This window comes from Mustela lutreola, chromosome 1 (genome assembly GCF_030435805.1).
Source record: "Mustela lutreola isolate mMusLut2 chromosome 1, mMusLut2.pri, whole genome shotgun sequence".
Taxonomy (NCBI): Eukaryota; Metazoa; Chordata; class Mammalia; order Carnivora; family Mustelidae; genus Mustela; species Mustela lutreola.
In genome coordinates this window covers 91,304,339-91,318,090 of record NC_081290.1, presented here as the reverse complement: position 1 = coordinate 91,318,090, position 13,752 = coordinate 91,304,339, and the positions used below count along the sequence as shown (strand labels likewise).

Genomic DNA, 13,752 nt, shown 5'->3' with positions numbered 1-13,752 from the left:
GGATGAATGATCAAATGTTTTTTCTTTGTAAAATAACAAGCTATCCTATAGTAGATACTTGGTTATAAAGGGTTATAAAGTTAGAATGAATAACATTTTAACCCAAAGAATACTGCTTAGCAAAGCTGTTGATTTCCTCTCCTGTCAAAAACTGAAACAAGACCAACACAGTTACACTAAACATCTTTTGATTTAAATAATGTTTGGAATAATTTTTGGAACAAAACTGAATAAAAAGAGAAAACATAAAAGTTAACTTTCACAGAAGTTTTGTTTATATCTCTAATTTATTAATGATACTAGGAAAAAGAAGGGCAAGGCAAAATATAACTCTAGCCTTAATTGACAAGTTTAAAATATTGTTGCTCACTTAGAAATGAGTTCAAGAATTATGTCCATATGTTTTGTCAATTCATTGTTTCATAAAAACATCATTTCTTTTTTCAAGAAATGATGCTTTTGCCTTTTCAAAAAAAAAAAAAGATTTTATTTATTTATTTGAGAGAGAGAGAGAATGAGCATGAGAGGGAAGAGGTCAGTGGTTTCCAGGAAGCAGACTCCCTACTGAGCAGGAAGCCCAATGCGGGACTCAATCCCAGGACTCCAGGACCATGACCTGAGCTGAAAGCAGTCGCACAACCAACTGAGCCACCCAGGCGCCCTGCTTTTGCCTTTTTAAAAAGTCACGAGAGATAGATACATGCAATAATCGCACACAGGCAGAAGGTACATGCTCTATAAGAATACATTAGTGGGTGTAGCATATGGTATTGTTATAGGGTTTGAATCTAATAAGCAGGAACTGGGAACCAGCAGTTAAATTGGGGGAAGGAGAGATTATTCAATTGTTTAAGAAAAAAATTGTCTAAAACATACAGATATTTCACAAATGTTAATAATATTTTTAAAATATAAAATTGTATGAATAATTTATTATATACCACAAATAGGATGAAATATATTTCAAATGGAAGTTATGACATAAGATGCCTCCAGTATTTTTTTAAACTTAACAAAAGGTTAATTATTTAAAATACAGAATATGAAAATATACAACCATTAGGCCATTACTTTTTGACCCATAAATGCTTACTTATCCTTCATTGCTTAATATATGTCCTAGAAATTAGGCTTTAGAAAGTCACAATTTTTTTCCCTAACCAACGTAAATGTTGCAGATCTTAAACATATTTGAATTTTAAAAGCAATTTTATTAAGAATAAAGTAGTAGTAAAGAGTTAACAAAAACTTTCATTTAGATAAAAGAGATTAACAGAACATTTTAAACTTGGAAAGTGACTTAAAATTTTTCAGCTTCATTACGCAACTAAATTAGTTAATCCGAGGTTACACAGCATGTAGGTATCAGAGTTTAGATATGAATCCGGGTCTAAAGGCTCCCGGCCTGGAGACCCTGGTGTGTAACTATGGGCAAACCACTTAATCTCATAGTTCTCAGCTTTCAAATGAAAAAATGAGCAAAGAGAATGGAACAATCCCTTTCTGTGCTATTTATACAATGGTTAAAATAAAGAATCAAATGATTTAAATATTTCCCTGTTGATTCCTTCACTTAACAGGTTTCTGGGCAGAGAAAAGATTCAATTTTATGTTTTAATTTATTGTTTCACTGAATGTCAGAAAAGGGCAGATCTGCCATAAAACACAATAGTCAATAAAGAATTAATGCCACAGGATTAATAAAACATGAAAATTTAGCTTCATTTTAGTCCTAAACCTCTGGAGAGTTGACTCAATCGTCTGTGGCCTGCTCAACCTCAAATATTTCTTATTTCTAAGTTTATAACAAATTGGTCAAGTAGTGAGCTGTATGGTGAAGTTTGCTGGAATGCAGAGATATGGTACCAAATTAGTCAAGATCGGACTGAAGTAAAATCTGGATTTTAAATACTCAGTCCATGGAGTAGAGAAAACAAAACCTCTACCTAATATCATTGCTCTCCACAAAAATAAATAAATAAATAAATAATCAAAACAAAAAAATAAAGAGAAAACAACTATTCCAATTATTCCTCTTATTTTTCTTTTCTTTTCTTTCTTTCTTTTTAAAAATACCTCTTATTTTTCTTATTCCCTCTTTTTCTTTGCTACTAAGTTCTTAGCAGATTTCACCCCATCAACTTCAATTTGGGAAGATGAATCTCCTCTTTCCACTCTCTTTCCCCCCACTTCATCATTTCCTGATTAAAACAGATAATTTATATAACTTTAAGTTACAGCTTTTATTTACTAAATTAATCCCATCCAGCAATAACACTTTGTAGATAACTTCAGAACCATCTATAAGTTTAAGACATTCCACTTCAGCCAAGATCAAAGAGACTAATGACTAGGTATGATTTTTAAATTTTATGAAACGGTGCCTGGGAAGGAGCAATATTTTAAAAATAAAAATGATAAATTTTACAATTTCAATCAACATAATGACTCTGAATTATATCTTGTTTTCATTCAACAGTTTAGATATATTGTAAAAGTTAAGAGATTTTTGATGGGTTCTCTAAGTATAAACAGCACCAATGAAGTGCTATAATCATCAAAGAAATTTCATGAGCCACCTATGCTCTCTGAAAACCCGTCATCAGACTGTGTGATTCACCTGCACAATCACTGTGCCCTTTGCCCTGGCACTGAACTATATACACAGAAATATGTCCCATGACAGCAAAGTAGTGGGGTAACCATGGACGCTTAGCATGAATACTAGATTTCTCCTTGATGTTTTAATTTTTAAATCCATTTCCAACCTTTAATTCATAGTTCAAGTTGAAGAAAGTCAATAGTAGGGGAGATGGGGCAGAATCTGTCAGGGTTTCCCCGGGAATTAGAATGAAAGCAGATTTCTAGGTTGAGCTGTTGTGAGTAGCTAGACTGAACCAGTAGGGAAGACAAGCTACAAACAATAGACTCTCTACACGCCCTCAAAATGGTACCGACATCTGCTAACATGTATTTCATGGGCATTCTTTCTTTCATGGGCATTATGCAGTATGCAAAATTCTCGGCATGCAGTAGCCAACAAAATCCTCACAACTACATTACTATGGTTAAAATTGTGATGAGAGAACTAAGGAACAGAGAAGTGAAGTAACAGCTGCCTGAGCCAAGAGTAGTAAACATGACTCTACGGTCTACAATCTTCAGACTTTGTGCTGAGCTCACTCACAACCACACAGCCAGAGTCTATCTGATGATAAAGTCCATGGTTTACTTATTTCTAAGGAACCTAAGTGAAGGGAAAGAAAGGGAAAGAAGCAAAAATTAATACAATCTAGGCTAACACCAGTGACCAAAAGCTTCCTTAACTTCAAACCAGCTGTTTAATTTTAGCATTTCTTCTTAAAAAAAAAAAATCTAAAATGCTTGGCAGTTTACAACAATGAACTTTTCCAGATTTTCTCCCCTGTGCTCTGGACAGAAAGTTCTATTTCCTCATTTTACAAGTGAGCAAAATGAGGAGGCCTAGAGGCCCAGGAACTCCACCAGCACCACATAGTTAATTTTTGAGCCAGAAGAGGCATCTTGGTTTTCAGTCTTTCTACTCTAATCCTTGTACCCCACCGCCAGGCTAATGACACTAGGGAGGGGTCATCAGGTCAGGTCCCCAGTCAGGCCCTTCCTTTGACTTTGTGCCCCTTGTTCGAACCAAAACCACATGCAAACCAGATTACTTAGACTCACTCATCCTCTGTTTCCTTCACTCTGTCTCTCACAGCAACCATGTCAATGGTAAATGTTACCCTGACAAACAAGAGCCAGGAAGTGTCAACTTCACAAATATCCTATAGGAGCATTAACTCGATGACATTTAAAAGTCCAGAGAGTTTTCCCACTAACAGGGACTACTCACAGGTCCCTTGAAAGGATAGCTGAATGGCTTCAGCAACAGCAGGTCCAGATTTCACACTGAGGGGTAAATCCTCCCTTCACCAACCCTACAGCCTAACAGCCTGGAAAAGGAACCTAGGAAATGAAGCCTCCAGGTATTCCTTGGAGAAATTCCAAAGTAAACACTATAAACAGCTTTGGCACTGGGATTCTCAATGGCAGTAGCTCACCGGAAAAACAATAATGGGACTTCCAGCAGGGCAGGTGTGATGTTGACTCCCTTCCCAGGGGATAGTCCCCAGTGGGACACAGAGCTCTACACATCTCATACAGCTCATACATTGGCTTCTGCAGGCCTGTCTCCAACTTCTCCCTTTCTTAATTTATTATAAATACAAACAGAGGATTTATTTCCTGTGTTGTTTTTACTATCGACCAACCTTTCAAAAATCCCTCAGTGGCATCTGTGTACCTTTCACATCAAATCCAGTTTTTACCATTAGCCACAACCTGATTTAATTTTTAAAATACTTATTGAGCACCTACTGGCACTGAGCTCAGTCCTGCGAAGGATTCAACATGATAGATGATTTAAAATGTACTAGGGCATACAGAGCATAGACATCTGAAGAAATCAGAGATTCATAACGGAACTCTAAAATGAGATGGATATAATCTAAAATTAAAATGTATGGTATTGACACAAGTATTTTTTTATATATTTTTAAATATGTACTGGTCTTGTTTTTTTCCCTCCTAACTTTTCTAAATGTTTGTTTCCTAGGACAATCTAGCAAGTCCTTTTACAAGGGTGTGGGCAGTATCAAGAGGTCAAATCAATAAACATGCTAGTTTAGAAGGCACTTGTGAGACAATTTTAGTAGAATATACAAATGCGGTTTGGAATCTACCTAGCTCACCTTTGGGGAGGATGCCCTTGGGCATGAGCTCCATTCTGGCCAAACTGTTGGGGTCCAGGAGGTGAAGGACCCTGAGGCAACATGCCCCCAGGGGCAGCAGCCCCCAAAGGCCCTGCTGGCTTCATCATACCTGCAACAGAAGGGCATGAATTTAGAAGAGTATGAATGTGCAAAGAGAGAGGATGCGATGCCCTTAGGTTGAAAATGAAAACTAGCAGGAGTGGGAGGGTAAAAAAAAAGGGTTAAGACAAATTCTCCTTTAAATTTGCATTAATCACCACAGACCTATCAATGCCAGGCTCCAGCACAGTTATTTGACCATCATATTGATAGGAGAACAGAAAAGGAAAGAACCATTTCAATATCAAACAGAATTAAAACAGAAGAAACGACCTTGCGTTTGGTAAAAGCACCTGATAGAACATACTATCACACAAAACAAGCTAGAATACACAGTGGAAAATGCCATTCTGGATATCAGAAAATAACTGGGAAAAAACAGTAGGAACCATCATCAAGATCCTAACTGTAACTATGGAGAGGAAAAAAGAAACCCTCTGAAAATGTCTTTGATTACGGCATGAGGAAACAAGTGGAAAGTAGCATCTGTTTTTCCAACAAATGCAAAGCAAGTTTCAGAGTTAATAATTCTTCCAAGATTCCAAATAATTGAGTGATAAACAATCAAGGGACTCCTACACTCATCATATTCACTCATATAAAATGTGGAATCATGGGGTGCCTGGGTGGCTCAGTGGGTTAAGCCTCTGCTTTTGACTCAGGCCATGATCTCAGGGTCCTGGGATGGAGTCCCGCATCGGGCTCTCTGCTCAGCGGGGAGCCTGCTTCCCCTCTCTCTCTCTGCCTGGCTCTTTGCCTACTTGTGATCTCTGTCTGTCAAATAAATAAAATCTTTTTTAAAAAATGTGGAATTATGTGATTAGGAGATGCTCCTGGCAATAACTGTTTTCCTTTACAATAGTTCTTTCTCAAAAGATATTTCAAGGTCTCTCTTTAGAACTGTTTGCAGACATCTTTCTCTTCTGGAGAAACTGCGGTATAGAAGAAAAGTCACTGAACTGGGTCAAAGGAGTTCAAGGCCCCACCTGGCCATTTACTAGCAGAGAGAGGTATGGCGTTAGGCGAGAAGTTTATATTCAAATACCTCAGTTTCCTTCACCTTGTTGCAAAAGGAAAGGCTTGGACTAGATCACTTGTGACACCACTTCTAGTCTTTTAAAAGAAAAAAAAAGTCTTCTATTTGCTCTCTCTCCACTTCTAATCTGCTTATTTTGTTCCAGCTCATTCAACTTACTTTTGACCCCACCCTCCTCTCTGGCACCATCATCAATGACCTCCTAGTGCCTTGTGTGCACTCCTCCACTTGACCTCATAGTGATATTTCACACCCAACATCTGTTTTCTTCTTATGTCTTCCTCTAGAGAGTTTATTCTCTCAGGTAACAAGAGATTGACTGGATGACCTTGCAGTTGCCAAACAAAAGTTTCTTATATTATCATCATCCTCATACGACCGAGAGCATGCTTTCAGATGCTTGCGTAATATAGAATGTAATACAACCAGGGAAATGGCTGTATTCATGAATAATACTAAAACTAATCACAAAGGTGTTTTTTTTTTTCTTAAAATGGGATGCCTCAAACTTAAGAAAAAATTTATATTAACTTTACAGTCACAGTCTTATTTAGCAATTTCTCATATAATAAGAAAAAAAACAAATATTTTTCTTACAACACTACATTTTTATATGATGTTCTAAACTCCAAAGCCAGCACGTTAGAAAAACATGAGACTTGTAGTCACACAGACTTGGGTTTGAATTCTTTCTCCACCATTTAACAACTATGACTCTGACAAGGATACTTATATCTTCTGAAAACTTGACTTTTAACACTGTGTCATAGAAGTAATGTTCCCTATCTCTGAGAACAGTTCTGAGAATTAAGGCAATAGATATGAGAGCATACCGAAATGTCTGATATATAAAGCAATCAATCAACAAATCTTGGCTTCCTCTCGACCATATCTCCTGCCCTCCTTTTTTCAAGGATTTATATTCTAACAGTACATATACACAATAATTATATGAAAACTTGTATTTTCATTTTTGAAACATTATTTTGGACAAGAATAGAAAATCCACAATACGAATGCTAAAATAATAATTATACATACTATAAGAAACCAAAGATGTTTTAAATTTCTTAGATAAGTAAATGCCAATTTCATCAACAACCCTCAAATCAAAAAACAGTTTCCAGAATTACTCTTGTCTGGGTATTCCCATGTGTATCCATGGGATGCAAGTTTATAAATGTCCCTATTTTCAAAAACAAAATGGAAAAAACAAACAGTTTATATATACTCAAGCAGAACTGTTATACACCAATTTCACTAAAATGTTCTTTACCTTTTATTTTTGAAAATCAACTCTATGGCAACATTTCAAACTCATTCTTGTCCAAGGTACATTCAATGTGCCTTTGAGACACTGAGAGCTCTTACAGAAGTCACAACCATGTAAACAAACAATGACAGTGCCTTGTGATCAGTACTGCAATATGCAGATGGACAAGCTCTCTCTCCCTTGAGGAATCAAGAAAAAGTTCAAAGAGGAAGGACTGCTTGAGCTGAATCTTGCCAGACAAGCAGGATTCTTAGTGTAGAAACAGGATAGAGGATTTCAGGCAGAAGGGAAAACTTGTACCAAGATCTAAGAGGGCATAACATGATGAGAGACTGGTAGAAGGTGCAGGGCAGAGAGGTTATGGGGAAAAGGGGCTGGAACAGAAGTTATCGTGGTTGGTCGGGTCAGGCTGCAAAGTCCTGTGGGCCATTTGGACTCTATCCTCAGGGCAAAGAGAAATTGATATCACTGTTATCTGCAAAGTCATAGTCTTCTCCTCATTACACGTATTTTCAAAAGTGATCAGAGATAAAAAGAAATTGGGTTCTTTATAGTATGAGATTTTAATAGGAAAGGAAAATCAGAGCATGAGAAAGAACTAACTATATTTATGCCAAAAAAAAAAAAAATCTCTAAAATCACAAACTGGTCTTCAACACCGTGGCAGATATTATAAACCAGCTTACTTAATAGTAATTCCATTTCCCTTCTGACTTACCTTTCTGTGGTTCTGAGCTGGAAAGATGGAATCTCCACTGCATAAATTCTCTTACAAATTAGGGTTGCCACGTTCTCTAAATTCATAGGGGGCAGAGATGGTAGTTCTGGGGTAGAAAGGCACTGGCTACTGAAGGAATAGTCCTGTGTGGGGTCTGCATTTCCATGGACCATGGAGTCCCAAGCTTGGTTCTAGCTTTCTCTAGCACTCTCTTGGCTACTTGATACCCTCTAACAAATTGCTTTCTGCTACAGTGGTTTCTGTGATCTACAAAAACACCCTGCTGAAAACAACATCACAGAAAAGCATTATCTTGGATTTGGCCCTGGATCTGACAAACTAAAACTAGAATTAAAAATCATTTGTGGAAAAAAGAAGTTTATCTAAAATAAATAAAGATGCCTTTTACTGCTTTAACTTGTCTAATTATTGTGGCTAGGACTTCCCCTATTACATTGAATAAAAGCGGTGAGAATGGACATCTTTGTCTTATTCCTCACCTTAGGGGAAAAGCTCTGTTTTTCACCATTGAGTATGATATTAGCTGTGGGTTTTTCATATAAGGCCTTCATTAGGTTGAGGTATATTCTCTCTAGACCTCCTTTGCAGAGAGTTTTTTTTTTTTAAATCATGAGTGGATGTTATACTTTGTCAAATGCTTTCTCTCCATCTATTGAAATGATCATACGGTTTTTATCCTTTCTTCTGTTGATGAGATGTATTATACTGATTGTTCTGCGAACACTGCACCACATTTTTGTCCCAAGAATAAATCCTACTTGATCATGGATGTATGATTTTTTAATGTATTGTTGAATTCAGTTTCCTAATATGTTGCTAAGGATTTTTGCATCTATATTCATGAGAAATATTGGCCTACAGTTCTTTTTGTGCTGTCTTTTTTGGCTTTGGTATCAGGGTAATGCTGGCCTCACAGAATGAATTTGGAAGTTTTCCTTCCTCTTCTATTTTTTTGGTATAGTTTAAGAAGGCATTAAGTCTAGCAAAACAACTCAGTCAGGGAAAGCCAAATGCCGTATGATCTTTTCATATCGAATTTAAGAAAGAAAACAAATGAGCAAAGGGAGGTGGGGAGAGAGAGGCAAACCAAGAAACACACTCTTAACTATAGAAAACAAACCGATGATTACCAGAGGGGAGGTGGGTGGGAGGATGGGTGAAATAGGTGATGGAGATAATAAATGCACTTATCATGACTCCATAAATTAAATAAAATAAAGACAAGTTCCCTATCATATGGACACAATCATAATGACCACTGTTCCTAAGGCACTGTGCCTGGTGGTGTACCTATATAAGCTGCTATTTATTATGAGCCTCACCTCTTCCACAGCCATACCCTAGTTCAAGAACATCAACAGTTCTTGCCTCTTAGCTTCCATACCAGTGGTCCTCAATCAGGGCTTATCTTGCCCCTGAAGGGACATTTGGCGATGTCTAAGGTTACTGGTTGCCACAGCCTGGGAATGGCGGGCATGGGCCAGGTAGGTATAGTATGGTTTGTACTCCACTGTGTAGGGGCGAAGAATGCTATTAAACACCCTATACCACACAGCACAGCCTCCCACAAAAAGAATTAACTGGCCCCAAATGTCACCAGTGCTGAGGATGAGAAACCCTGTTCCAGAAACCAGTGTGTCCAGGTCTGATGCCTTCTCTATACTTTTTAATGTGGAGTGTAACTCTTTCTAAAATATACATGGGATCATGACCCTTCCCAGTTTAAAATGCTTTAGTGGTACCCTATTGCCCTTAAAGCCTAAATAAAGTCTTAAGATGATTCCACTTTCCATTCCAGGCATACCTCTCAGTGCTGGCACTCTGTGTTAGCCAGGTGAAGCTCTTGCAGGTGGCTCCAAAGTGCCACCCCATCCCCCACCCCAGCAAGCTGCCTCTCTATGTGGCCAACTTTTACTCATCTTCCAGGTCATTTCTTCTAGTAAGATTCCCTTGATCCATAAGTCTTCGTTATGTGCCCTGCCATGTGCTACCATGGCACCTTCTACCTCCTTTATCTTGGTACTACCCCCGTATTGTCACTGTCAATTAACTTGACAGTGACAATACAGAAGGGCTGAGATTAGATTTATATCATTCATTGTTAATTGGCACAAGTACTTTGCTCACTCAATAAATCTGTAAAATTTGTTACTACATAGCACTAGCACCACATGATAGGCACAAACGGAGGTATGGTATGTGAGAAACGCATAACAAGAGTTAGCACTGCCCAGATCTATATAAGAATAGATACTTCAAGGAATCACAGCCAGACTGCCTGTGCCCATCACAAAAACAACAAAAGGATCATCAAAAGACTAGAAAAGAAGGCAGAGAAGATTAGGAAACCTAGGGTCACTCAGCACAGAAAAATAAAGGCTAGGGTAATGTAGTGACAGCCTTAAATAATTAAACAAAACACCATATTTTATAGAAAGGTATATTTACAGAGTCTAATAGCCTGGTATCCATCTAAGAATTAAATAAGGAGAAAGAGGTTTAAATTAAAGTGTGAAGGATTTAGTACAACAGAGTTTCCTTGTTGTTTTAATATCAGTAAATACCAGAGTGTTGTTGATGAATGAAGCAGCTTGTCATTCACATACTCATTTATGGAGTAATTTCTCTGCTTTAGGCCCATCCATTAAAATACAGTGTAGTAAATAGTAGAGAGGCCTTCACAGGTGTTAGGAGAACACAAAAAGAAGAAAGTATTTATAGATAGGCTTGAGAGAGAACAGTGGTCAGAAAGGCCTGCAGGCACAACACTTGAACTAAATCTGAAGAAGTGTGGACGTAAACCCTACCAGGATGACAATGTGAAGGCATGGATAGGCCTTCTAGTAGTGCGGGGCGCAAATCAGAGCACAAACCAGCCTCCCAGTGACTAATGGCTTAGTGCCACTGTTGGAACAGGCATGTTAACATGGCAGACAAGCTGAAAAAAGAAAATGAGGGAATCAATGAAGGTCTAATGAGCTTAAAATATAATCGGTGGCTGTGGGAAGCCATAAAGGATTTTAAGCAAAAGAAGTAAAAAATTAGATTTGCATGCCACAAAAATCCCTCCAGCACAGAACTGGATGTTTGGAGAATGGCAGTACTGGAAAGAGAGAGAGAATGGGTAAGAGATCACTTTAGTAATCCAAGTGAAAGATGAACGGCTTGAAAAAGAAGAGTGACAAGAGGATAGAGGGGAGGAAGCAGGTAGGAAAGAGGTTTATAATCACCCCGAAAGAATTTGGGAGGACAACTGCATTGAAGAAGATAAAAGGAAGAGATTGTTTTTAATAGTGTAAGTTTCTAATTTGAATAACTGAGTGAATGATGATAACATTGGGTGAGATATGGAATGCCAAAAAAATAGTTTTCATGAAAAAAATTCTGAATTATTTTGGACATGATGAGTTTAATGTGCCCATGTAAACAGGTGGGCAATTGAAAATACGAGTCTGGAGCTTAGGAGAGACATATGGGCTAGAGAAATAGATCTGAGAGACTAGATGTCATACACAATGTTACAGCCTAGGGGAAAAAAAATCTATAGAGAGGAAAAGAGGGGTAATGATAGAACAATGAAGAAGAAAGAGCAATGCCTAGGGTCATTGAGAATGGGTAGGGAGCTCCTTAGAAAAAAAGCCCTCAAGAAAAATAACACAAGATAGTGTGGAACCAAAGGAGAAGAGCATTTTGTACAAACAAGAGCCGTAAACAGTGTCAAATTCAAAAGAGAACAGGATGACGTCTACTGCATCTGGTAATAAGGCCACTGTGACCTTGGTGTGGGAAGGGTGGAAGGGGACCAAGCTATGGAGCAGAGAGGCAAGGATGGAGGGTCACTGAAGGCAGTGAGTACTTGCTTAAGAAGACAGCTGTGCAGAGAGGAAGGAAGAGCAAAGAATACTGAATATTCTACTTAGGTGTGTATTAGAGTTTGTTGTTTATTTTCTTGAGGGACTTTGGTATGAACCCTGGGACAATGAATAAGTCACAGTACACTAGTCAGTTTTCTTAGCTGCAAAATAGAGCTAATAATCTATTGCACAGCATTGTGTGAAGATTAAAGAAGATAATGCATGTACAGATTTCAGGACCAGTTTTTGATACATGGGAAGCACTCAAAAAGAACAATTTATAATTTTCACCATATACAAATGCAGAGGAGGAATGTGCCACCAGATAGAAACTGGAAAAACATTGTTCTTACAGGATCCAGATCTTTAAGTATTGTGGGGAAGACTGGTTTTTGACAAAAGGAGGATGCTTCATCTGAAGGTTTTTTGAATTAGCAGCCTACTAAATCACAAGGCTGATTTAGTCTTAGAACTACAGGAAATTAGTCCCAGTCTTAGAGCATCTTCTGCAACAAACTGTGTGTGTGGTTGCTACAACCAACCTCACCACAGGGCTTTCCTTGCCCCTCAGTGGCTCTGCACTCCATACATGCTATCTGGCAGAGCCCAGATCCTACATATCTGAGTCAGTCCTCATAAGCCCCCCAAAATACTAATTTATATACAGCCAATTTCCACCAATGATTTGAGTTGAATTCCTCAGCATTCTCTCAGAATTCCCAAGAACTATCTTACACAAATATTTTTAGGAAATTTGGGACCATTAGACCTGAAACAAGCTCTTATTTGCTTCCCGCCAACCTTGAAATGCGGTCCCTCTGAGCAGCCCCTTGATAAATGTGGTCTTATGGCGCCAACAGCAATGGAGTGGTAGTCCTATAATATCGTTCAATAATGATTTCAAGGTAAGGCCATGTTTTTCTTGTTATCATCATGGAGGAATCTTTGGTACATGAATCGAATCGTATTTTTCCAATTTCAAACCTGATTTTTTTATCTTATTGCCAAAACATATAAAATACACACACATATATATGTGTATACATATAATGTATAGTATATATATTTATATACATTTAATTTAGTTTCTTATTACATTTTCAAATAAACTTGCACCACTGACTAGTAGCAAGAACGAGTCTAATGGTAAAAACAAAACACTCAGGAAGCTTCTTTTTTTTAATCTATATTTAAAAACCAAACTAGTCATATTCCAAGCAATAGCCAAACTTATGATGTAGGCATCTTCCATAAGAGACTTCTCCAATAAGCCTATACACTCAAACCACAGCATCACATAATGACCATTCAACACTTCTAAAGCTGCTCTTTCAGAATATGTCTCTGAGCCTGAGAATCAATAATCACATGCAAGTCAAAATAATGCACTTTACCTGGTGGAGAACCTGCATGAGATGGGTCCCCATAGTGTCCGTAATGGGGTGGAGAAAGGCCTATTCCAGGCTGGGACTGAGAATAGGGGGGTGTAGCCACATATCCTTGTTGACTCATTATGAAAATATCATTCCAAGGGATAGCTTTACAAAAGAACTCTGCAACAGAAGGAAAAAAAAATGTCAACAAGAGAGTTTGAGTTACTTAATGCTATTCAAAATATGAACACTGCTAATAAATATTTATAATGGTTTGAGAAAAATATCAGGTGTGAGAGACATCTTCATATCATACAACATACCATATTATCTTCTAAAAAGGCTCTAATCATAGCTCTATGGAACTCAGTAACTCAATTCTATAGGCAAGTTCTCAGGCACAAAATCTAAATAACAACTGCCAATCACTTTTCCACTGAAAGAATGAACTATTTCCCAGATAGTCTCTCATAATGTATCCACTATTTTTGTGCCTTTGGTTTCCATGGCCCCATTTCAGAACAAGCATGCCAATAGCAATAATCACAAGTCATTCAATTGACTGACCAGCAAAGCTGCCAGTAGTCT

General features: G+C 37.7%; 1 protein-coding gene across 4 annotated transcripts in view; it reads right to left on the bottom strand.

The window, feature by feature from the left end:
* The window catches only part of SEC24D (SEC24 homolog D, COPII coat complex component), a 106,437-nt gene that overhangs the window by 88,415 nt on the left and 4,270 nt on the right, over positions 1–13,752 (bottom strand). For all 4 annotated transcript variants that reach the window (XM_059169604.1, XM_059169593.1, XM_059169612.1 and 1 more), the window contains exons 2-3: positions 13,186–13,344; positions 4,770–4,899 (exon numbers count right to left, since the gene is read on the bottom strand). In XM_059169604.1, the coding sequence (XP_059025587.1) occupies positions 4,770–4,899; positions 13,186–13,303 (248 nt within the window). In that variant the 5' untranslated portion in view covers positions 13,304–13,344. The remainder of the gene's footprint in view (positions 1–4,769; positions 4,900–13,185; positions 13,345–13,752) is intronic.